This window comes from Populus alba, chromosome 10, assembly GCF_005239225.2.
Source record: "Populus alba chromosome 10, ASM523922v2, whole genome shotgun sequence".
Taxonomy (NCBI): Eukaryota; Viridiplantae; Streptophyta; class Magnoliopsida; order Malpighiales; family Salicaceae; genus Populus; species Populus alba.
The window spans coordinates 21,246,442-21,269,135 of NC_133293.1; the positions used below are offsets into that span (position 1 = coordinate 21,246,442).

Sequence of the window (22,694 nt, forward strand, 5' to 3'; positions counted from 1 at the left end):
GACAAACAGTAAAAATAAAAATTATTAATAGTCCCCCATGACTCAATTGAAGGTGACCTGGATGAATTCAAAATTATATCATTTGATATATATCAAGTAACTTGTGATAAACTTGATTTTATATTAATAAATTGTATTAATCTAGTGGAAAAAAAAAAACGATCGAAGTAAAGGAAAAATTTGCAGTGGGCTTCTTATTCCCCAGCCCAAAAAACGTAATGGGCCTTCTATTTCATACACCTAAAAATGGACCCAGTAGAACGGCCCGTTAAGTTGTTAACAAAATAGGGGCTGGCAAGCGCAAACCCTAGACTGCTTAAATACCTGAAGAAGACTCTCTTCCTCCTTCCCATAACGCCGCAGCAGTACCTCGGTATTCGTCATCGGGGCTCTCCTTGCATCTTGAAGGTAAATTTCGTTTCTTTCTTGCTTCCTGTTTCCTTAGTCACCAACTATATCTCGTGAGAGAGAGAAACCTTCAGTATGTTTTAGTTTGTGGGATATCTGTTTAGTTAATCAATTTTATGAAAAAAATATATGGTTTTTGTTGCTTTTGTGTGTGTTTGATCTGTTTGGTTGCTAAGACAATGTGGGATAAAGGTATTGTTTTTCGGTTTCTTTTTCTGCTTAGGATATTCAGTTTCTTAGCAATGGGACTGCAAAACTGTTCTTAATAGTACATTTTGCTGAAGAAGTTTTTTCAGTAATTGATTTGTTTGCTGACAAAGTATGAGATCTGTACCAAGTTTATTGATTACCTTACTCATTTAAATGAATAAAGAATCCTAAGAGTTAAGATATTTTTTTTGAAAATTATTGTTGTTTTGATGGTGGGAAGCTTTTGAAGTTTTGATTTATTGTCTGTAATTTGATGTTTGGTTTACACTGGTTGTGGATTTTATTTCCCATTTTTTTTTTGTTAGAATAGTTCCGACCACTATCAACACAGTATCACTGTGGGTTTCCAGCTCTTTTGAAACTGGAAAACAGGATGGTTTATCTGACATGCCCCATAATTTGAATAGAATATGTTTTATTTTGTTATTCATGGTCTTTGAGGAGCTTTTGTGGAGCTCCTCTCCTCAATGAATTATTTGAATTTAAGATTATAGCATTGACAATTCAAGCAGTCATCTTGTAGCTCCATTGCATTTTGGATGTCATGTCATCATGTGTGAACTTAGAGTTGTTAATGGTGTTTTGTCTTTTGGTCATTAAAAATGTAGTTTCTCATGTTTTGCTTTTATGTTTCCTTGAAAGGAAATGACAATCACCATTACAGTTTCAGTTACTCTTACTTCTCTTTGCAGCAGCAGCAGCAGCAGCAGCTTATTAGCTAAGATGGGTCGTGTTCGTACCAAGACAGTGAAGAAGTCTTCACGCCAGGTCATTGAGAGGTACTACTCTAAAATGACCTTGGATTTCCACACCAACAAGAAGATCTTGGAAGAGGTTGCTATCATCCCCTCGAAGCGTCTCCGCAACAAGATTGCTGGGTTCTCTACCCATCTAATGAAGCGTATTCAGAAGGGACCAGTTCGTGGCATCTCACTGAAACTACAAGAGGAAGAGCGTGAGCGTCGCATGGATTTCGTGCCTGAGGAGTCTGCCATTAAGATCCATGAGATTAAGGTTGACAAAGAGACCATTGACATGCTTGCTGCTCTTGGTATGTCAGATGTTCCTGGGCTTGTTGAAGTTGAGCCTCAGCCTATGATTCCCACTCAGGGATTCGGTAGAGGAGGTGGTGCTAGGAGGTTCTTGAGTTAAATAAACCTCCACAGTATGTTCGAGTGCAAGAACTTTAAATATCTTGTCTTGTCTTTTTTTAGTGCTCGCTTTCAGTGTCTGTTATGGATATTACCCTCAGTGGGTATTGGTACTTGATTGTTAAAAACTGGAGATTTAGTTGATTTTGCTGTTAAAGAATGATATTTTTAGTAGATTTAAACCTGTCTTATTATGCCATTTTTGTCAGGTGTTCAAGTATGTGAACACCTTGCATTTCAATTTTATTAGTCATCATTACTCGGGAGAAAGTGTGATTTGTTCTTCCCTGGACTTCATCAAGCAAGCTGTAGAACCACCCATGTTCAATGGTGACTCGCATGCTATTTGTTCATTACAAGCTTGTGCCGCTGCAGAATGATCTATCTTTTCATGAGCAAGAATTCCTAATACCAGTGGGTGGATGTTTGCAATGTGCAGGGTGCCCAAGGCTTTGATTCATCCCCTATATTTTATCATGAGTTAGTTGTCTAAAGGTGTATGCTACGCCTACAATGCACACAGTTTTTTTTTTAAAAAATGATTTTTTTTTAAATTAATATATTTTTAATATTTTTAGATTATTTTAATTATAAATAATTTAAAAACAAAAAATATTGCGGTGAATGAACTCCATGCGCGCTGCCAAATCAGTTTTTTAGGCACTGTTTAGGCGAAAATAGTGAAGAGAGTGTCTGGATCTTTATTCCATCTTAAAACCGTAATTAAATATTTTTTTATCTGGAAACAATAATTAAATACTATATTATATTCTATATATATTTTTTTAAAGTTTCTAGCCCATGTACAGGCCAATTTCTAGAATACTTGCTCTAAGCGCATATACGGAGAATAAGTACCCAAAGTTTCAAAACTACCACTGCTACCCCCCATTTCCTCAGTCTCAACAGTAAACAGATAATGGATATTTCGCCACTCTCCACCACCCCACGCTTCCCTCATTCTCCCACTCCCTTCTCCTCCATCGCCACCACAACTATTTCTTTCTCCCTCAAACCAACACCTCCACCACCACCAGAACCCACCAATTCTTCCTCTATTCGCCGTCCCAAATCACTCACTCCAACACCCCCCACCACCTCCACACCAACCCCAACCACCCCTAAATTACCCAAGAACCCTCTCAAAACCTCCAAACCCTCAGTAACAAGCACCACCACCACCACCACCACCACCACCACCAACCCTCTTTCTCTCTCCACCAAACTCCGCCTCTCCAGCAAACTCTCGCCCCCTCCTCCTCCACCACCACCGCCGCCGCCACTAGAAATACTTCAAACCCCAGAAGCTGAAACCCAAGAAAAGACTCAAAAGATAGAAAATGAAGCCCCCAGAATTGAATCCAACCAAAATGGGAAGATCTTTATAGGAAATTTACCAAACTGGATAAAAAAACATGAACTTTCTGAATTCTTCCGTCAATTCGGGCCTATAAAGAATGTAATTTTGATCCAGAGTCACAATGAGACTGAAAGGAATGCGGGGTTTGGGTTTATTATCTATGATGGTCCAAAAGCAGGGAAGTCTGCAATGAAAGCCGAGGAATTTGATGGAATGGAGTTTCATGGGAGGGTTTTGACTGTGAAATTGGATGATGGGAGAAGATTGAAAGCGAAAGCAGAGGAGAGAAAGAATTGGGTTTATGGAGAGGATGGAAAAGATTATAGGTCTAAATGGCATGAAGAAGGAGAAGGGTCTACAAAGGCTTTTCGGAAGGTTTTAGACACGCAACCGGAGAATTGGCAGGCAGTTGTTAGTGCTTTCGAAAGGATTAAGAAGGTAAAAAGTGCCAGACATTCTTCTTGTTAGACTTGTATTTTTTTTTTTTAAAGTTGATTGAGCAGAGAAAATGTGTGACCTATAAGAATAATATCTTCACAGAGTAGGAAGCGATGGATTCCCTGATTATTCTTTGTATGACAACACATTTATAACCATGACTTGTGCAGATTATAGTAACCATGGTCTAAGTGGAGAAACATTAACTTTTAAGGGAATGATTTATGCTCAATGGCTTAATTCATAATGCATATGACTTCTATAATGATGGAAAATGTTGCATAATCATATCATGCGTGACCTTTTATATTTAAGAAAGTTATAATAGCTTTTACTTGGTCATTTATAATGTTTGTTTCCTCTTTTTTTCACATCATTTTATTAGCCTTCTAGAAGGGAGTTTGGATTAATGGTGGGGTACTATGCAAGGCGAGGGGATATGCATCGTGCACGACAAACTTTTGAGATCATGCGAGCAAGGGGAATGGATCCCAGCTCACATGTCTATACGAGGTAAAATTTATGGTAAAACATCTTTAGTATTGCATCTGTGTGATTAAGTTGAATTAACTTCTTCATGAGCTTCTTCATCTGTTGAAATACTGGTCAACCATCCAAATTGTATTGGATACATACATGTTATGTGAACGATGTGTCTGGATGCAAATTATATTTTAGGAAGCAAACCTTCCGAGAAAGATTTCACTCTGAGTTATTCAAACAAGATTGTAGGACTTTCAGCTTTGAATTTTGTACATTATTTATGTGTTTATTCTTTATTCACGTTGTTATTCATTTTTCTGGTAAATTGGCAATGTCTGTTGAAGACTGCTTCCCAAGTGTAATCTATGTTCAATTAACAGGAACTCGAAACCTCATAGTTTTTGAGGATAATAGTATTGTACTTTAATTTTCTTCTTTTGGCATTAAAGTTATTTATTTCATGCAGCCTTATTCACGCTTATGCAGTTGGTAGAGACATGGAAGAAGCACTGACTTGTGTTAGGAAAATGAATGAAGAGGGCATTGAAATGAGTCTGGTGACTTATAGCATAGTTGTCGGAGGATTTGCCAAAATTGGCAATGCTGAGTAAGTAAATATTACCTTTTTTCTTGAAGAATGTATCTGTTTCATTAACTTTGCTCTTGGAAAGTATCCTTTTATATGCCAGAGTAATATATCTGCCAGCTCTGAAGTCTCTCTCTCTCTCTCTCTCTTTTTCAACTTGTTTTTAAGCTTTTGTTTTTTTTGTGTTTTTATTTCTTATTCACGTAATGCTTTATTCTTTGAACTAAATTATTTGTAGTTTTTTATGACTTGATCAACATATAAAAGCTTTGATGACATATGCTTTAAACTTCAGCATTGTAACTCGTTCCTGTCCTTACTTTTTATATAGCAAACCATTGCAACTTTGGTTTTTGTTTCAGAAGTTCCTCTCTGTGCTAATAATAACTTAAAACTTGATTTTGAAGAGCTGCAGATTGCTGGTTTAAGAAGGCCAAAGAGAGGCATACCAATTTGAATGCATACATTTATGGGAACATTATATACGCTTATTGGTCAGTATTAAGTTTCAAATTCAAGTCTATGTTAATTTTCTTATTGTTATATTTATACTTATAAATATGGATCGCTTCAATATGCTAACGAGTTCCATGGCTATAAATATGAGGTCAGATACATATGTTCTAGCTTTTCAAGTCTACTTGTACTCTATATGTATGTGCTCATATAACCAGTAATTATTTTAGGGCTATTGTTGGTGAATTTGTCAAGTCTCCCACTCCCAAGTGCAATTATTGGGGTCCAAGTCTTTGGGGTGCCAACTTTATTAAATTATTGAAGGTTAAGACCATATAAGGACCCTTTGTCAATTGCATCATTTGTGGGCAAAGGCCTTTGGTATGTGTTGAATGGATCCTTGGAGGATATGCTTATTGAACTAGGTTGCATGCTAAAATTTGTATCTGTCATCTTTTGTCTACACATTATACTTTACACTCTCTGTTAAAATCTTTTCCAAGTTTATGAGTTGCTTACATAAATTCATAAAAGCTTCACTCCTCATCTATTAATTACAGTCAGGCATGCAATATGGATCGAGCCGAAGCTCTGGTGAGAGAGATGGAAGAAGAAGGTATAGATGCTCCTCTTGACATATATCATACCATGATGGATGGTTACACTATGATTGGAAATGAAGAAAAATGTCTTATTGTATTCAAAAGGCTTAAGGTAACAAGATGATGATGATGTCATAGAGTTTATCTTGTGAAGTGATTACTTGTGTGCTTCAGTTTTGTAAGTTTTATTTGTGTTGGAGATATGTTCTGTGTCTTTTAGCTTTATTGATCCGTAAAGCATATTTGTCAAGTTTTGCAACTGTTTCATGTAAAAAGTGTTAAAAAACTTCTTAGAAAGAATCTAATATCTAGTTGTTAAGCACCTCTATATGTAATAAAAATTCTATAATTTCCAGATAAATCTAGCTTGTGTATAACTTAATAAGCAATTTGCTTCATGATTCATGCTGGAAGTTTAAAATGTTGAATAATCTAAAATTTTTAGTCTGCATTGGGCTTAATGTTTTCTGATCAAGTTTTGTTTTCCATGTTATGTATCGTGCAGATTCTTCAATGGGCTCTCCTTTATAAGTGTCTTTAAGATGCACGTGAAAGGTTTAATAAGATGTGAACTTTGTTACCAAGAGAGCAACAAATAAATGATAGTGGAAAAACATTTTTGTGAAAGTAAAGCACCGTCTTCCTTTGTTCCATGGTTTGATTAGTGAGAATATGGAACACTTCACAAATGTTTAGATATGTGTACATACATGTGCATGTATGCTTGTATGGACTGACCCAAGGAAATTGCAAAGGAGTGTGTCAACTTTTAAGATTCTGTTGACTACCTATTGAAGCAAGAAATTGAACTTACTTTATATGTGTGTGTGTGTGTGTGTGTGTGTGTCAAGTAAAGGTGCCAGAGGACACAATCCAGGAAGTAGCAAAATCCATATAGGGTTAATGCCTGATCAGTGGTTGATGTTTAAATAATGTTTGATAACATGTAATTGCAAAGCTTCACCTTTTCCTTTAATACTCTGCCATGAAGAATTTACATGAATTGTGGTATAATTCATATCTTATTTATAGTCCCCTCATACTAAATTGCTGTATGCATGCTGTAGGAATGTGGATTTGCTCCTTCAGTGATCAGCTATGGATGTCTCATCAATATGTACACCAAGGTAAGCCTTTTGTCATTTCACCTTTTTGCTCTAAAATTTTTGCATCTTTATTCTATTTTGAAGCTCTCTTGCACACGAGCCTAGTGAAGCAATCTGACACCAAAATGCTTGGAATTTAAGGAAAGGGCAGCCCTAACTCAAGATAGTACCATATAAACATTCTGGACAAAACTGGGTGGAGCTAAGTATGTCATTGCTCAAATCAAATTGATTTATAATTCATTGCACAAAGGATAATATAAAAAAACATAAATTGGAAGAATGAACTCAGATATTTGAGTCCATGAAAAGTAAAAAGCTGTGGTAAGTCATAAAAGAGATCTTTTAGATGCCTGCATTCATTTGTTTTGACCTTCTCTTGGAGTTGTGTCCTGAAAGAGTGGGACATGGAGACAGTTTTCTGAGTGGACTAGAAAGGTGATCATGTTGGAGGATTACAGGTGAATTTGTTTGTTGACAGAGCTTATGGATTCAGTGCTAAGAAAGCTGGGATCCAGTCCATTTGAATGTCTAAATGCTCTCATAGAGTTGGGCATCAGGTGGTCTTCCAGCAACATAATTTTTCTTTTTTGAATATACTAGAAGAGTGATCATGAAGGAGGATGCAGGGGAATTTGTTTGTTGTGATGGCTTATGACTTTAGTGCTAAGATGGCTGCAATCGAGTTCAATTGAATTGGAATCTTCTGAAAGTTTGACTTCAGGTGTCCTTCTTGCAAAGCTAATTTGAGGTTAAGAAAGATTGAGAGGAGGTTGAGAATTTTAGAAGAGGGACGCTAGCAGAGTTTTCTTAGTTGAGAATTTTAGAATAGGGATGCTGTTCAAACTTTCTTAATCTTTGTGCTTTATAAAAGCACAGTGTCTTCTTCTTCAATATTATTCATTGAATATTGCTGTTTGAGTTCTGTATTTTGTTGCATGTATAGTTGCTCCTCACTCATGCTTTGTAGTTAAGTTGGTATCTCTAGTCTTCTGTTTAATTGACGATCAAACATCACATCCAAACCTCCTTTTCAGATTGGTAAAATTTCTAAAGCCCTGGAGGTTAGCAAAATGATGAAATCTGTTGGCATAAAGCATAACATGAAGACATATTCCATGTTGATCAACGGGTTCTTGAAGTTAAAAGATTGGACCAATGCATTTGCAGTTTTTGAAGATGTTATCAAAGATGGTTTGAAACCTGATGTTGTCCTCTATAATAACATCATCAAAGCTTTCTGTGGAATGGGAAATATGGATCGTGCCATCCATATGGTGAAGGAAATGCAGAAGGAAAGATGTAGGCCTACTTCACGCACATTTATGCCCATTATACATGGATTTGCAAGAGCTGGAGAAATGAGGAGGGCCCTAGAAATTTTTGATATGATGAGGCGGAGTGGGTGCATCCCAACTGTGCATACCTTCAATGCTTTGGTTCTTGGCCTTGTTGAGAAGCGTAAGGTAAACTATGCATATGATGTAATGTAGTGTTGGAACCTGGTCAGACCAGATTCCAACTTTGACAAATAGACTAGGTTGTGAAAAGAACTTTTATGTTAATGTCATGGTGTGTGCTGTATAACTAATTTAGCATGGACTTTTTTCAACGTTGTTGGATTTGTTAGGAAAGGAGTAGTTGTCTATAGCATTGCTGAAGTGTCTGAAAGACTTCCTAAATATGTGTCCTTCACCTTCAGGGTACAAAGAAAATCTTGAAAGTCTGCTTGCGTGAACAACATTGTGATGAGTAATTTACTATATCTATTTATGGGAGTTATTAAGACTCTTACACCCCCATATATTTGGTGGAAAAATTTAACCTCTCTTCCAGTTTTGTGAACCATTGTTCCCATCATATCCCTCAGTTATTTGATCGACTTAAGTCACTTCTTGAGTTGCTTAGTGAAGTTCCATTTTGGTATATGCGGAATAATATCAGCAGTTTTGAAAATTGAATTATGTTTTTCCTTTGGTGAATGTTGTCTTCTCTAGAAGCCTATATTCAGTAATGTTCTCTCTTCTTTTTTGACACAACTATATTTATCTTGTGTATCTTATAGATGGAGAAGGCTGTTGAAATATTGGATGAGATGGCACTGGCAGGTGTAAGTCCAGATGAACACACATACACGACAATCATGCATGGTTATGCAGCATTAGGTGATACTGGAAAGGCCTTCGAGTATTTTACCAAAATGAGAAATGAAGGACTACAGCTTGATGTATTTACATACGAGGCACTGCTCAAGGCGTGTTGCAAGTCAGGCAGGATGCAAAGTGCTTTGGCAGTTACTCGAGAAATGAATGCTCAAAAGATTCCAAGAAACACCTTTGTTTATAACATATTAATTGATGGGTATGAATTATTGTCTATTACTCTAAAATTTATGTTCTGAGAAGACTTCTAACCTCTTTAATATTATCGCAATTAATGTATTCTCAGAAACTCTAATCTCCCCCTATTTCATCCGGTCAGATATGTTGTCCACATCTGTTTCCAATAACCTGATTCAATTGTTTTCCTGATGTAGATGGGCTCGAAGAGGTGATGTTTGGGAGGCTGCTGACCTTATGCAGCAAATGAAGCAAGAAGGGGTCCAACCTGATATTCATACCTATACATCTTTTATAAATGCTTGTTGCAAGGCTGGAGATATGCTGGTATGCTTTGCTGATCAGTCATTAGTCAGTTTGTTTTTACACAGCTAGTAAAGAGCACGCTGAATGCATTCTGAACTTGAATGGTGATAACAAGCATTTCATTCTAAATTTCTGTAGCTCTTGCACACAGAACCTGATTAACATGAGTTCATAGGATTTCATCTGCAGGTGAAAATAATTTCATCTTTTTTTCTTTAGGTGTTAATTTAGCAATTCGGTGCTTCATTTCTTACTTGGGTATGGATTATAGGATGGATTTTTTTTATTTCTAGTTATCAGAACAATTTTGACGGCATTTTGTTTCAGTTTACTCAAAGGCATTAGAAGTTAATGCATCTTTTCCTTATAATGCATAATAGGATGAGTGTTTTTTTCCCATGTGGCATTCGCCATATGATTTGAATAATCCATATTTTCCAGAGAGCAACAAAAACAATGGAAGAAATGGAAGCTGCAGGGGTGAAGCCAAATGTGAAAACCTACACCACGTTGATTCATGGGTGGGCAAATGCTTCTCTTCCAGAAAAGGCTTTGAGCTGTTTCGAAGAGTTGAAGTTGGCCGGATTAATGCCTGATAAAGCTGTCTACCATTGCTTAATGACATCATTATTGCTGTCAAGGGCTACTGTTGCTGAAGCATACATTTACTCGGGGATACTGTCCATTTGTAGAGAGATGATAGAGTTTGAGTTGACTGTAGATATGGGGACTGCAGTTTACTGGTCCAAGTGTTTACGCAAGATTGAAAGAATAGGTGGAGAGCTTACACAGACCTTGCAGAAGACCTTCCCTCCTGATTGGAATGCACATCATTCTCTCGGGGCTAACCACGAATCAGATATCAATGATGAGCCCAGCATTCATGGTGATAATGACATGTTTTTGGCTGGTGTGAATGATGGAGATAGCGATGATGAGGATGATGATCATCATGACAGCAAGGGTTTTAACCAAAGACTGTGGGTCTAAACCAGTTTAGGAGCTTGGAGTCAAAGCTTGAAACAAATATGATAAAACTCGAGAGGATTAGTTTCTCAAGAAATTTTTAACTTCTACCAGCTTCAATTCTCACTTAGCAACATTATCTTTGCCTTCATCAATATTATAGTTGAATGAAAATCAAGATTCAAATTTATTTAACCTTGTTTTTATATATATATAAAATCTTTTCATTAAAACCTTAACTGTTCTTATCCCTCTCAGTTGTTATATCCCTTTATTTCTTTGATGTCTTCATCAAATAGCATCTTTAATATGTGCAAATATTCACGCTCTAGGTGATGTCTAGATTGTCCTGTACTCGAGCTACCATCCCATTAATGTAGGATTTCAAATTTATTTTTTTCAGAATTGTTGTTCATGATTTTAATGAAAATCAGATATATTCTAGTTAGAAAATGTATAAGAGGTCTGGTGTGTGTGTATCATATTTGCTTTTAGCTTAATTTTATTCTTGGACTATCAAATAACTGTTAGATAGTGTTAATGCAGTTTTTCTTTTTCTTTTTATCATATTATATTGTAATTTAAAAGGCGTGAGAAAAACACTGAATATTTACTGTGAATATAAACTCATTGCACTGTGGATTATATTGTAGATAAAGTGTTTGTGTTGTGGATAACATTGTAGCACCATAGAGTGTTTTCTTTGCTGTTTTTTAGTTAAAAAGTGCTGCTGAGGGGCATTGTTTTTTTCTGTTTTCTGTATCAAAAGCTATTGAGTTTGACTGTCAAGCCAGACAAAAGAATGCAATTGAAAAGAAATAAAGTGGCGTGATTGGTTTAAAAAAAAACAAAAATAAACAAAACCTTATCTCTTTTATTTTGTTGAGGGTTCTCTTTTAAAAAATATTGATTTTCTTTGTTATGTGTTTAATTCATGTATGATTTTGTTTTTATCTTTTATATAGATAAACTATGTTTTTTAAAATAAAAAAATATTTATTTTTAGATGATATTTTTAATATGTGTTGCCTTACATGTTATTTTTTTTTTATTCAATCAATTTAACATTTTATTTTTCAAGATTCAATATATTGATCTACATTTGTCTCTTGATTTTTCAAGTTTTGTTTTTAGATATTATTAATGATTTTTTATTTATTAATTAATATACATAATTCTTAGTTTAGTTAATTATATATGTGCATAAATTTTTTGATTTGTCATATATTTTGAACTACCAAAAAACATTGAAAAAATCTGCATGAATAATTTTTTTTATAAAAAATAAACATATATGAGCCGTGGTAAAGTACATGTCAGATAGCTAGTTTCTATTGAAAACATGTCTTCTTTTAATTAATTAATTTAAAATTATTTTTATTTATTCTTACCTTTTGGTTATAGTAAAACATTTCATGAACTTTAGATATAAAACTGAGATTTATAAAAGTGAAATGAAAATGAAATATACCAGGCTTAACTGAAACAAATCAAAGATTTTGGATGAAATTAAAATATATATATATATAAACCCCATGAGGCAAATTGAGATTTACCTTATTTTTATTAATTAGATATAATTATGGATATTCTTGTTATTAATTAATGATAGCATTAATAATGGTATAATATATGATAGCCATTTACACAAGGGGGTATTTATTATCTATTGTTTGTTTTCTAAATTACAACGGCTATTCAATGTTTCCACTCTGTCGTCTTTATTAAAACGGATCGATTGCATTGCAATCTGTCTATGATTCTTCTTGACATTTGTTAAAATACAGTTCAACAACTTTAATTTCTTTTCTGTAATTTTGTCTCATTTTCCCATGCTTTAATTAGAGCTTCAACTTCAAAAATTGAATCTAAATTTATTTATTTTTTTAAAAAAACCCTCGCGTACTTGAAAATTCAATTTAATTTTTTTAATACAAGTATGGAATTGGGTTTACTACTAATAAGTTCTTACTTGCCATAACATCAAAATATGCTAAATCTTGCAAAATTCCCTCATGAAAATTAACATCAATTTGTCATCCGTTTCATTACATTTTGTCCATTAGCTATGACCTAAAACCATTACAACCTTTGTAAAGAAGAAGCTTTACAACCAGACGAGTCAGTGTACTCTAAAACCATGTCCTCTAACCTTGTATAAATATGCTTGCTTCTTTGCTATGATCAAGTCACCAGAATTTACAATGATCTCACATAACCATAAACCACAGAGTTCATGGCATGCTTGCCGAAATGAAGAAAAAAATGGTGTGGCCAAGAAGGGTGGTCGTGGCAATGATAGCATCGGAGCAATCATAAATCAATTTCGTCAAGAATCTCACAAATCTCTTGATCTTAATTATCCAATGTTAGAACCAGGTCCCCCTTCTCGACCTTGTTTCGAATGGCATGACTTTTTCCATGAACAGGTAAAGCAGTATGGTGTTTTCTTAATTTTATGAACTGATTTTTATTCTTGCTAATTTTTTTGCACTTCTCTTTTCTTATTCTCCAGTTTAATTAATTCTTATCCAGGGAAGAAGTTTTGTTTTTCTACTTAGAGCGTGTTTAATTATTTACGCATTTTTTTTCTACGCTTTTAATTTAAAACTGAGTTTTTATTATTGTTATTTTTTTTGCACTTTCCTTTTTTTATTCTCCAGTTTAATTAATTCTTGTTGGTATTATCCAAGAAAAAAGTTATGTTTTTTTACTTGGAGCGTGCTTGTCTACGCGTTTTTTTTTTACGAGTTTCAAAATAAAAAACATTATTTTGATTGCCTTTTATTTTGAACCGCGGAGCAAAAAAAACATAAATAAAAGGGTTAAGGGTTATGTATTATTGTATTTACAGATTCTGATCTTATTTATTTATTTATTTGAAGATCGGAGTGAGATGTGAGGAGAAGGAAAGAAATGGAAGATGCTTTCCCATAATTGCACAAGAAGGAAAGAGTCCAAATATTGATTTGAGCCTCAGACTCTCCCTGCCAGGATTGCAGCACCAACAGGACGAAGCATCAAGACGAGTTGGGATAATAGACATGAACTCAATGAGCAGAACCGACATAACCAAGGTACCTTCACTGGTTTTGATGGGCTGTGCACGTTGCCTCATTTATGTCATGGTGTCTGAGGTAGATCCCAAATGTCCAAAATGCAAGAGAACCGTTTTGGTTGATGTGTTTCGTCACAGGCCAGCAAAGAAGCCAAGGAGGTGTTAGTGTATACAAATGCATGCTATCTGGCCATGCTTTTGAGTTGGATTTTGTAGTGGGGGAGGCATCGTGCCATCTTTGTTTTTTGCAGCTTTAGGGTTGGTGGGGTTTTAAGTCTGCGTTGTTGTGCTCTCCATATTAATTTCCTATAAGAGAAAATAATAATAATAATTAAGAATCCTTTGTGTTATCCCAAAAGTGTGAATGATTAGCATTAATGGTTAGTTGGTGTTCTTAGATTAGTTTTTGTATATCAAAAATCTGAAATTAATTCTATTCTTTTTGGGTGTGATTAAAAAAATACCCATCCACCACCTTAATTAAATCGATTTAAGGATATATTAGAATTTCTCTGGTCATAAATTAAACTCTTGCAGCAAGGAAAGATCACACCAATTATTGATGGTAAGCATAATTGTACTTAGCCCAAGATTTAACCTATAGTTTAGAGCTCAGTCGAATACTTTCTAGATCAACTCAAACATGTCATAAAATAATGTTGTTTCGAGTAAAAATTAAAAGAGATGATGCTATAAGTTGAATATTTTAATTTTTCTTCAAAAGCTTAAAATAATATAATCATAGTTTAATTATTAGTTTAGATCTTGAACCGACTCAGTAATTAAGCCGGGTCTAATAACTTTACTATTTAGTCCATGAGTTCTGAATAATATCAAGGGCACGACTTATGGGCTTGAGCCCACCAACGCTCATACAACAACACTCATTTCCTCCAAATTATACAGATCTTCCAACCTAAAACGGTGCGAGTTGATCTCTCTTTCCTTTGTTTTACGGTATGGATAAACAATAAAATATCTAATATTTATTAATGAAAAAAATAAAATACTAAAATCAATTATATTTTTTTTCAATGTATATTTTAACTGATTGTCGGAGACATGTCCAACTAGCTCAGATATTTTAATTATCCCGCTTGGTTTTCAAATACCAAACTAGTTGATGAACAAAGAAGGGGAAGTAAAAAAAGAAGAACATTCTCCTCAACAAATGCTTTCCCTTGTGCTCTTGGCAGTTGGCACACACAGAACACAACTGAATCTGGACAAGAGTACAATGTATAATTATTGTATAATTAAGTTCAATATTCCACATTTTAAAAAAGTGCATTACTTGAAGGTGTTGGAACATTAATTGCAATTAATTAGTTAATTAAGTAATCACTTTTGCATCTCATGATAATTAAGTTTAAAAGGAGTTCCATGCGTGGATATTATGCATCACGATCGTTACCATGTCTTATCATGTTCCATGTAAGACAATTCAAAGAAGTGATATTAAAGACAACTTGGTACTTGGTTTTTTTAATGTTTTTATTTTTAAATATTAAAATGATTTTATTTTAAATTAATCTAAGTTAATATATTCAACAAGCACTCCAGGCCTAACACTATTGCTGATTCTTGCACTTCCACCAAAATACCCTATTGACTCGTCCATGTTCTTTCCATTAATGCCTAGCTTCATTAATTTGTATCAAACACAAAAGCTACATATTATCATATTAGTGTGTCGTGCAAAAATACATCACATCAACATTGACTTGAGAAAAAAAACATAATAGCTTGCACTTTCTCCGCATGGTATTGTAGTGTATGTTTATTTTTTATTTTAAAAATATTTTTTAAAAAATATTTTTTTTGTTTTAAATTAATTTTTGATGTTTTCTGCTGATGTTAAAAATAATTTTTTAAAAAATACATTTATAAATAAAAAATATTTTAAAAAATAATTGTTACTACAAAATCAAATAAACTTGTAATTAATTGGTATTGTGCTCTAAAAACCCTAAAATACAATTGCTTTATTTTTTTATCCTAACATTTATTTTGAGACGTTTGAAGTTGGTGGTACGAAATTAATTAATTAATAGGAATTGATGGCATCTAATATTTTATTTAGGTATAGTTTGAATGCTTGTAAGGGCATTTCATTAACATTAGTATTTTTTCCCATCAAATCAGAGTGATTTGACAATAAAAAACACAGTTCTTTTTTCACTAATGCTAGTAATACATATCATAAATTCTTCCCAAGCTCCGTTATCAAAAAATTTCATAACCAAATTCTTGAAATCACCATACATTTTTATTAAATAAAAAAATATACATGATATATATCTCACACTTTTCGATGGCAAACATTGCTAGTGAAAAAAATACATATAAATCATTGAATTAATAAAGCTTAATATTGTTAATTATGATTTAATGACTCCTGGTTTTTTTAAGAATTTTCTTTTATTGTTTTTTTAATGTTTGGTATTTTTATTACCTCATAATTTTTTTTTTGGGAAATAGTTGAAGGAGTCATATTAGACAAAAGTAGCATTACATTCTTCTATTTAAATTATTAGCAGCTGGCAACCGTATTAGATGTTCATCTAAATGCATTTTCTAATATATCATGCACGACGTGCAATGTCATCTCACAAATACATAGGACCCAATGTTTCACAATCTTCTTAATTATCAAACAAAAACACACTTCATCCATTTTTTAAAAATAAATAAATTCATGAGGGTCAACGTAGCATGTGTTTTCCACGTAGATGCCTGCCCAAAGACAATAATAAATCGGTAGATAGGAGACAAACCAGTTCATCTACAGCCCCTTCTTCTTCAAGAACTGATCACAATAATAACTATGAACCCAATAATTTACTGATCCCAGCACAAATAACCATTCATATCGCACGAGCAAGAGATTGTTATATATATATATATATATATATATATATTATATATATATATTATATATATATATATATATTATATATATATATATTTATATAGGAAAAGAGAAGTGGATGTAAATATTTGTGATGGATTCTCCTAGAATGAAATATGTGACAATTTCTTGTTTTAAAAATTAAGAATATAGTATGATATGATTGTTGAACTGCGGATTAGATTAATTCAAGTTAAAAAAAAAAAAACTTGATTGACCTAGATAGAAAAAAACAACCTGGGGTTAATTCTCCCATTTCTTGATGAGAAGTTCCTCTCTAAAAGCTCCTCAGCAACATTGATTCTCTAACTCTCAAGAACAAAAAAAAAAAAAAAGAGAGATAAGAAAAGAGCATTGATTCTCTAACGACCCACTGACAAGATAGTTAACTGTTATTTCTTATGTCAGTTACAAGCCACGTACGACAATATAAAAAGGAGCCACTGATCCTTTCTAGTTATGATCGAATTGAATGCCATAAATTCAAAATTCTCCTCGTTCAAATCAATAACTAGGTAACATATCCTTCTATTTCGACACCACCATGCAAACTCTCTGTGATTAATTGTCTGTTAAGTAAATTAATTACATGATTTATTGTCTAAACTAAGTTAACCCGTGATATTGTATAAGCGATCCAATAATCCAAATTAAGAACCAGGTTCTTTTCCGAATTAATTTTCAAGCCAAGTCTGAAAAGAACTATCGTTTAAACGACAACATGCCTTTTCTTTCCAGTCAATCTTGATCTGGTCGATGGTACGGCTCTATTCAATCTTGGGTTTGTGAGGTCATTCTGATATTGGTGTATTTCACATCTATATAAAATTCAAAGGATGGCTTCAGAGCCATTATTGACAGGCAGACGTCGAATGGGGGAAGACGATGAAAAAGAAATATAGTTTAAATGGAGATAGAATTATATAAAAGTCACATGAATTTTGCCTCAGGTTTGAATTTTTTCTAATATTTCCGGCGTAGAAAAAACATATGTTCGTTTAAAGAAATGAAGATAGAAATCTAAAATGATTTTTTATAGCTATATAGAAAATATAATCTTAAATTAAATTCCCTAGTGTGCCTCATTAAACCGCTCTTTTTTTTTAAAAAAAAGTCACATGAATTTTGCCTCATTTATTTTTTCAAACCCATTTCTCCTTTTTCCAAATGAAGTTCTTGAATTTCCTAATGTATTTTGTCTCTTTCAATTACTGTAATAATTAAAAACAGCTTCCTAGCTAGACATAGTCACATGAAATACAGCGTGCCTAATTAGGGTTTCTCATTCAAGTAAATTTAATTCAACCTAGTTTGTCTGCTAAGAGAATCTAACTCTTCATAGTTTGTTTAGCTAAAATAATCTTCTTTAATTTCTTTAATCATTTGTTCAAGTATCATTTTCAATTCGAGTTTAGAGAAAGAGCAATCTATTTAAAGCTATGGTACGAACAATATTTATTGAGAATTATTCTAACTATTTTTTTTTTTAAATCATTTCATTAATTTAGGATAAGAGTTTACGTGTTTTTTCAAGTGATGTGTTTATTTTTACGGTTCAATTTGCTTTTCAAAATATTTTTTACTTGAAAAAACATCTAATTAATGTATTTTAAGTGTATTTTTGATGATTTTAACGTGCTGATATTAAAAATATAAAAAATATCATTTTATATATTTTTAATTGAAAAATATTTTTGCTATAGATCAAATACATACATGCTTCAATTTAAAAAGTGAACACAATACTTTTAATCAAAGTTATTAAATCTGATCCGATATAAGTTAGTTCAGATTAACATGGATTAATTCAAGAAAATATAATTTTATTTAAAAAAAAAAAAACAAAATTAAAAACAACATTATTTTAAAAAACTTAAAAACAAACCTAATCTTAATTAGATCATAGAGTCAATTCTCATCGATTCTCATCGAATTCGATCCGTATTAGTTCTTAGGTTAACCCATAATGCCAAAACAGAGTTTTATAACAATTATTTTAATAGAAAATTGACATGAGCTTGGAAGAGATGGGTTATGAAAGGGATAGTAAAATTATGGGACGGAATAACATCAACAAAACAATCCATGGGAGCTCCATTCATTATAGGAAGCTTTTGAACATAAAAAAGCTGTGTTATGTTTAGTTGCTGCGAGGAGACGTTTAATATCACATTCAATTATGCAACTCAGAATTTAATACTCACATGATCACAGGCCCTACCTGTCCCATTTCCTTTTCATCTTCCCTTACTCTTCGCATCTTCTTTAAATATAACTCTCACAACTTCCTCTGATCACATTAATAGCAAACCAAAAGGGCCACAGACATTCATTGATCGTGAGACACCATTTAAGCCTATACATCATCTCTTTCTAGTGTTTGAGATCAAGAGAGCAAGAAAAATGAAGATACCAACACTCTTCAAGGGCAAAGAAACAAAGCATCCATGGCAAAAATGGCCTTCATGCAAGCACCCAAAGACTCTTTCTTTCAGGGCTGGAGATGATGTTATCAAGACTGTAAACTCAGTCTTCTTTGATCCTTCTGAAGGGGTTGAAACACCAGAGTCATGGTTCACTGACTCGTCAGAAACTACAAGCTTCTCAACTGAGTCGGAGGACTGTGACGGGGAGTCATTGGAGGTTGTTGTACGTGGGGTGAGATCAGAAAGGTTGTTTTTTGAGCCTGGTGACACAAACTCAATACTAGAAGAGGCAAAAACAGGAGGGTTTCCATTCAAGGAAAGTGTAGAGCTAGCAATAGAGTCTGAAAACCCATATGTTGATTTTAGAAGGTCAATGGAGGAGATGGTGGAGTCTCATGGACTTAAAGATTGGGATTGTTTAGAGGAGTTATTGGGGTGGTATTTGAAGGTCAATGGGAAGAAGAATCATGGGTATATAGTCGGGGCATTTGTCGATCTACTTTGTGGGATTGGAGCTTCTCCTTGTTCTGATTCTACCTCTTCTTCTTCATCTCCTCTATGTTCATTGAAAGGGCATAATGAGATTGATGAGGAAGAACAGATGGTATAGTCTTAGCTTTCATGATTCCAGTTTTGCTTATATTAGTAGGATTTAAGAAGAGCAAAATGAGATTAGAGCTTCTTTTCGTGTACATTAATTACTATGATGATTATGAAATCTCTCTCCTTCTTGAAAATGGCAAGAAATATTAGAATTTGAAGGTTCTGCCTTTTGTTCTCTGCCTGTGAGTCTCCAGCTAGGTTCAAGGAGAATCGTTGAAAGAATGTGAGATTATTGTTGCAAATGAACCGTGACTACACAATCTAGATGGCTAATCTAACGTTTAATGCAGACATCGGGTGATAGAATGATCTTCTTTAATAGATGTTCTGCTGTAGAAGCTGCTCATCGTCTGGTATGAATTCTGGTAATCTGACCTGTTAAAAGAAGCCACCTAAAATGGCGTGTTTGACCGAACATACATCAGTCTACGAAATTAGCTAAACTGCATTGCAAATGCGAGCTATCGATTTCCTCAAGAACTGTTAGCTAAACCTACACGCAATGCATTGATATCATCAACCAGATTTAATCCATTGTGTAAACAGTATATGAAACTGCGGTGGAACGTTTAATAGGTTTGTTCATATACCACATTCACATATCCACATTTAAAAAGAAGCTCTATAGAAGGTCAGAGGTTGTTTTCATCTTTTTGAATGCACACGTTACGTTGCTCCATTTTTTTATTTCATCAAAAAAGGTAAAAAAAAAAAAAAAAAGCAAGGAGTTGTCATGGAAATTGATAGAAATACAAATGACTTCAGATAAAAAAGAAAAAAAGCTGTGTCCTTGTAAGAGACTAGTCTCAAATATATTATGTGGTTTCGTCTTCCCCTGTTCATAGCGAAGGCAATCTCAAATCTTGGGTTACCATATAAGATTGGAGAAAGTGAAGGGGAGAGCCCATCGAAAATTTTCCACTGTTCTTTCAATAAACAAGAATCCCTTATGATATACACAAGAATGACAGAAAAAAAAATTGTGTTAGTAGCAAGAACTGCTGAATTAGTATCATCTGCTTCAAGCGAATTCCAAGACATTTTTGTAAAGCTAAAGTCCATGTAAGCATCCTCAGATCTGCTGATTCAACTCTTAATTAAATCAAGTATCATTGTGTATGGAAAACAACTCTAAATTCCTCCCTCCCTGCCTCCATCTTCATAGTCATTAAAGATCACCAGCTTATGATATGATCGACCTCTCATGATAAAACCTTAACATATCAGTATGGCGGTAACTACATCCTCCTGTCCCTGAAAACTTTAGCTTTACTACTAACTGATCTGCAATTTGCCTTGCTGCATTCCTCTGATTGTCTAAACTACCGATTTCATCATTCCCTTTTCAGATTAGACCAGGGAGGCCATAATATTTTCCTTCTTTTGTTACAGTAGATGGAAATTTCCTGTGATGTAAGGCTTCTTAGAAATTCCCATGTCTTCAATACAATGAAACGCCAAATTCCTAAATAAGTAGAAGCAACTTCAGAGTTCAGACCATCTTAACAAGCCTAAAATGACAAAACTAGGCAACACAAGTATGTTGTTCCTTAACTCCTATCAATAATCATCATGGAAATCACTTAAGGAAGCACCTTATTGAGGCATCACAACATCAAGTGCAGAGATCGCTGTCCTTTAATGCAAAGTTTCCTTGCACTTCCTCAGACTCTTCTTAAATTTTGATGAAGATATTGTTGCATCGGGCATCCTTCACTGACATGTATGAATTCCCCCAATGCAACCATATCTTATTCAAAATTATGATCCCTCTTGTGATTTATACACGACAATCTCAAGTGAGCAGCCAAATTGCTTGTAAGAATTCACCTTAGATATCTTCATCACTTGTGAAATTTGAATTCTGGGACGTATCAGAGGAACAATTATGCTGGTATCATTGCCACTGGCAGCACCCAGTTTCTCAATTCAGTCTCTTCATGTTCCACAGCTCAATATTCCCGACAGTTTATAGGCAACCAGACATTTGGATCGTGTGTACATGCAACCCTAAACTGCAAAGAACACATAAACAGGCCAATCTCATATGTATATAAACATGTGACAGTTCCATAAATAAAATTAAAAAAAAAATCACACAAACAGCCAAACGAGCACTACATTCTAACCGAAACCCTTCTTTTAAAGGGCAACACAAGAACCATACAAATTGAAACATAAGAACATAACAAAAAGGCATTCAAAAACATCATTCTTCAGCAGATATATTTGACACTTAACAGCATGCATTTCAGGCAGGTGAGGATTACTACTGCATACGTGTCCATGAATTGATAAAGAAAGATAAAGAAAAATTATCACAGCATATTCCGTGTCTGTAACTTGGACATGATTCCAACCTGAACTAGTAATAACTAGCTGATCCATTATAAAACCGAGTCCATAGATTAAACTAATTAAATTTTAATCGATTCAATAATCCAATAAAAAATTATATTTGGGTTGTTCTAACTTCTTTTTTTTAACTTGATCTGCTCAGTAAACATATCAATTCCAACCCATTTAGGACATGCTATTGGTTTACCTCCACTATTTTGTAAGGAATTCAATGTTTTAAGCCCACAGTCATAATATCAAAATCGAATGCAGGAACATGTTCATCAGACAAATAATAAAAAGAAACAAACTCTGACACTAATTCAATCCACGAATTCAAACCCATGTTAGTTTAAACAAATTCACAAAAGATACAACCCAAAAAAGTAATAAATCTGTGAGACAGAGAGGACCAGATACTGACATGGTTTTGCTGGATACCAACAATCTGTGGTAAGTTTTACGTCTCGATCCCTGATATTTACGAGTATTCTCAATTTAGTCCCTATTTTCTAAAATCCCCTTAAATATTTAATGTTTATTCCGATACTTGAGATATGTAAAACGGAAAAAGGATATTTTATGCAATCTTACGCGATGAAACATGCTCATCAAGATCGTTAAATCATGGGGAATAATCCATTGCTTAATCCTTGAATTGCATATATTTTTTACCGCATTCCCTTGATATCGTACGCTTTTTCAATTACCTTATAAATCGCTAACCAGTGCAAATGAATTGCTTAAACTGATATAAAACAAGAGTTTTAGGGGGGGTTTATGAAAAGTATTCTTAGTTTAGAGGTAGGTTGAACTTCTTTACTTTTTCACGTTGTCACCAACATGTCACCGGCTTGTCGTTTGAGTTTATCCTGACAATTTTGTTTGACTAGTTGACCGTTTTGCCGTTTCGTTTCAGACCGACGGGGTCTAACTCAAGTCACTAAT

At 33.9% G+C, this 22,694-nt stretch overlaps 3 protein-coding genes across 10 annotated transcripts; all 3 read left to right on the top strand.

Annotated features, from left to right (window-relative positions):
* The first annotated feature begins 264 nt into the window (after window positions 1–264).
* LOC118060101 (small ribosomal subunit protein eS17w) lies at window positions 265–1,951 on the top strand. Of its 7 annotated transcripts, none has more exons than XM_035073237.2 (2): window positions 265–408; window positions 1,311–1,951. In XM_035073237.2, the coding sequence occupies exon 2, from the start codon at window positions 1,342–1,344 to the stop codon at window positions 1,768–1,770; it is 429 nt and encodes a 142-aa protein (XP_034929128.1). In that variant the 5' UTR covers window positions 265–408; window positions 1,311–1,341; the 3' UTR covers window positions 1,771–1,951. The 7 variants fall into 7 exon arrangements, with proteins under 7 accessions (XP_034929128.1, XP_034929129.1, XP_034929132.1 ...); XM_035073238.2 differs by having other exon boundaries at window positions 1,314–1,951; XM_035073241.2 differs by having other exon boundaries at window positions 275–408; window positions 1,323–1,951.
* Window positions 1,952–2,598: 647 nt separating this feature from the next.
* LOC118060102 (uncharacterized) lies at window positions 2,599–10,601 on the top strand. 2 transcript variants are annotated; one of them, XM_073411800.1, is made up of 10 exons: window positions 2,599–3,567; window positions 3,953–4,080; window positions 4,517–4,657; window positions 5,044–5,130; window positions 5,653–5,806; window positions 6,762–6,821; window positions 7,838–8,266; window positions 8,866–9,161; window positions 9,337–9,466; window positions 9,584–9,856. In XM_073411800.1, the coding sequence occupies exons 1-10, from the start codon at window positions 2,689–2,691 to the stop codon at window positions 9,605–9,607; spliced, it is 2,328 nt and encodes a 775-aa protein (XP_073267901.1). In that variant the 5' UTR covers window positions 2,599–2,688; the 3' UTR covers window positions 9,608–9,856. The 2 variants fall into 2 exon arrangements, with proteins under 2 accessions (XP_073267901.1, XP_034929134.1); XM_035073243.2 differs by lacking the exon at window positions 9,584–9,856 and adding an exon at window positions 9,887–10,601 and having other exon boundaries at window positions 2,602–3,567.
* Window positions 10,602–18,639: 8,038 nt separating this feature from the next.
* On the top strand, window positions 18,640–20,111 carry LOC118060103 (transcription repressor OFP13). The gene has a single exon (XM_035073245.2). The coding sequence runs from the start codon at window positions 18,784–18,786 to the stop codon at window positions 19,414–19,416; it is 633 nt and encodes a 210-aa protein (XP_034929136.1). The 5' UTR covers window positions 18,640–18,783; the 3' UTR covers window positions 19,417–20,111.
* The last annotated feature ends 2,583 nt before the right edge of the window (window positions 20,112–22,694 follow it).

What these genes read in the sequence shown, in the direction of transcription:
- LOC118060101 (XM_035073237.2), top strand. Translation starts at nt 1,342, where the DNA reads ATGGGTCGTGTTCGTACCAAGACAGTGAAGAAGTCTTCACGCCAGGTC.
- LOC118060102 (XM_035073243.2), top strand. Translation starts at nt 2,689, where the DNA reads ATGGATATTTCGCCACTCTCCACCACCCCACGCTTCCCTCATTCTCCC. An exon ending in CTTTCGAAAGGATTAAGAAG is followed by an intron (nt 3,568 to 3,952) that starts GTAAAAAGTGCC and finishes TCATTTTATTAG; the next exon opens with CCTTCTAGAAGGGAGTTTGG. An exon ending in GCAAGGCTGGAGATATGCTG is followed by an intron (nt 9,467 to 9,886) that starts GTATGCTTTGCT and finishes CATATTTTCCAG; the next exon opens with AGAGCAACAAAAACAATGGA.
- LOC118060103 (XM_035073245.2), top strand. Translation starts at nt 18,784, where the DNA reads ATGAAGATACCAACACTCTTCAAGGGCAAAGAAACAAAGCATCCATGG.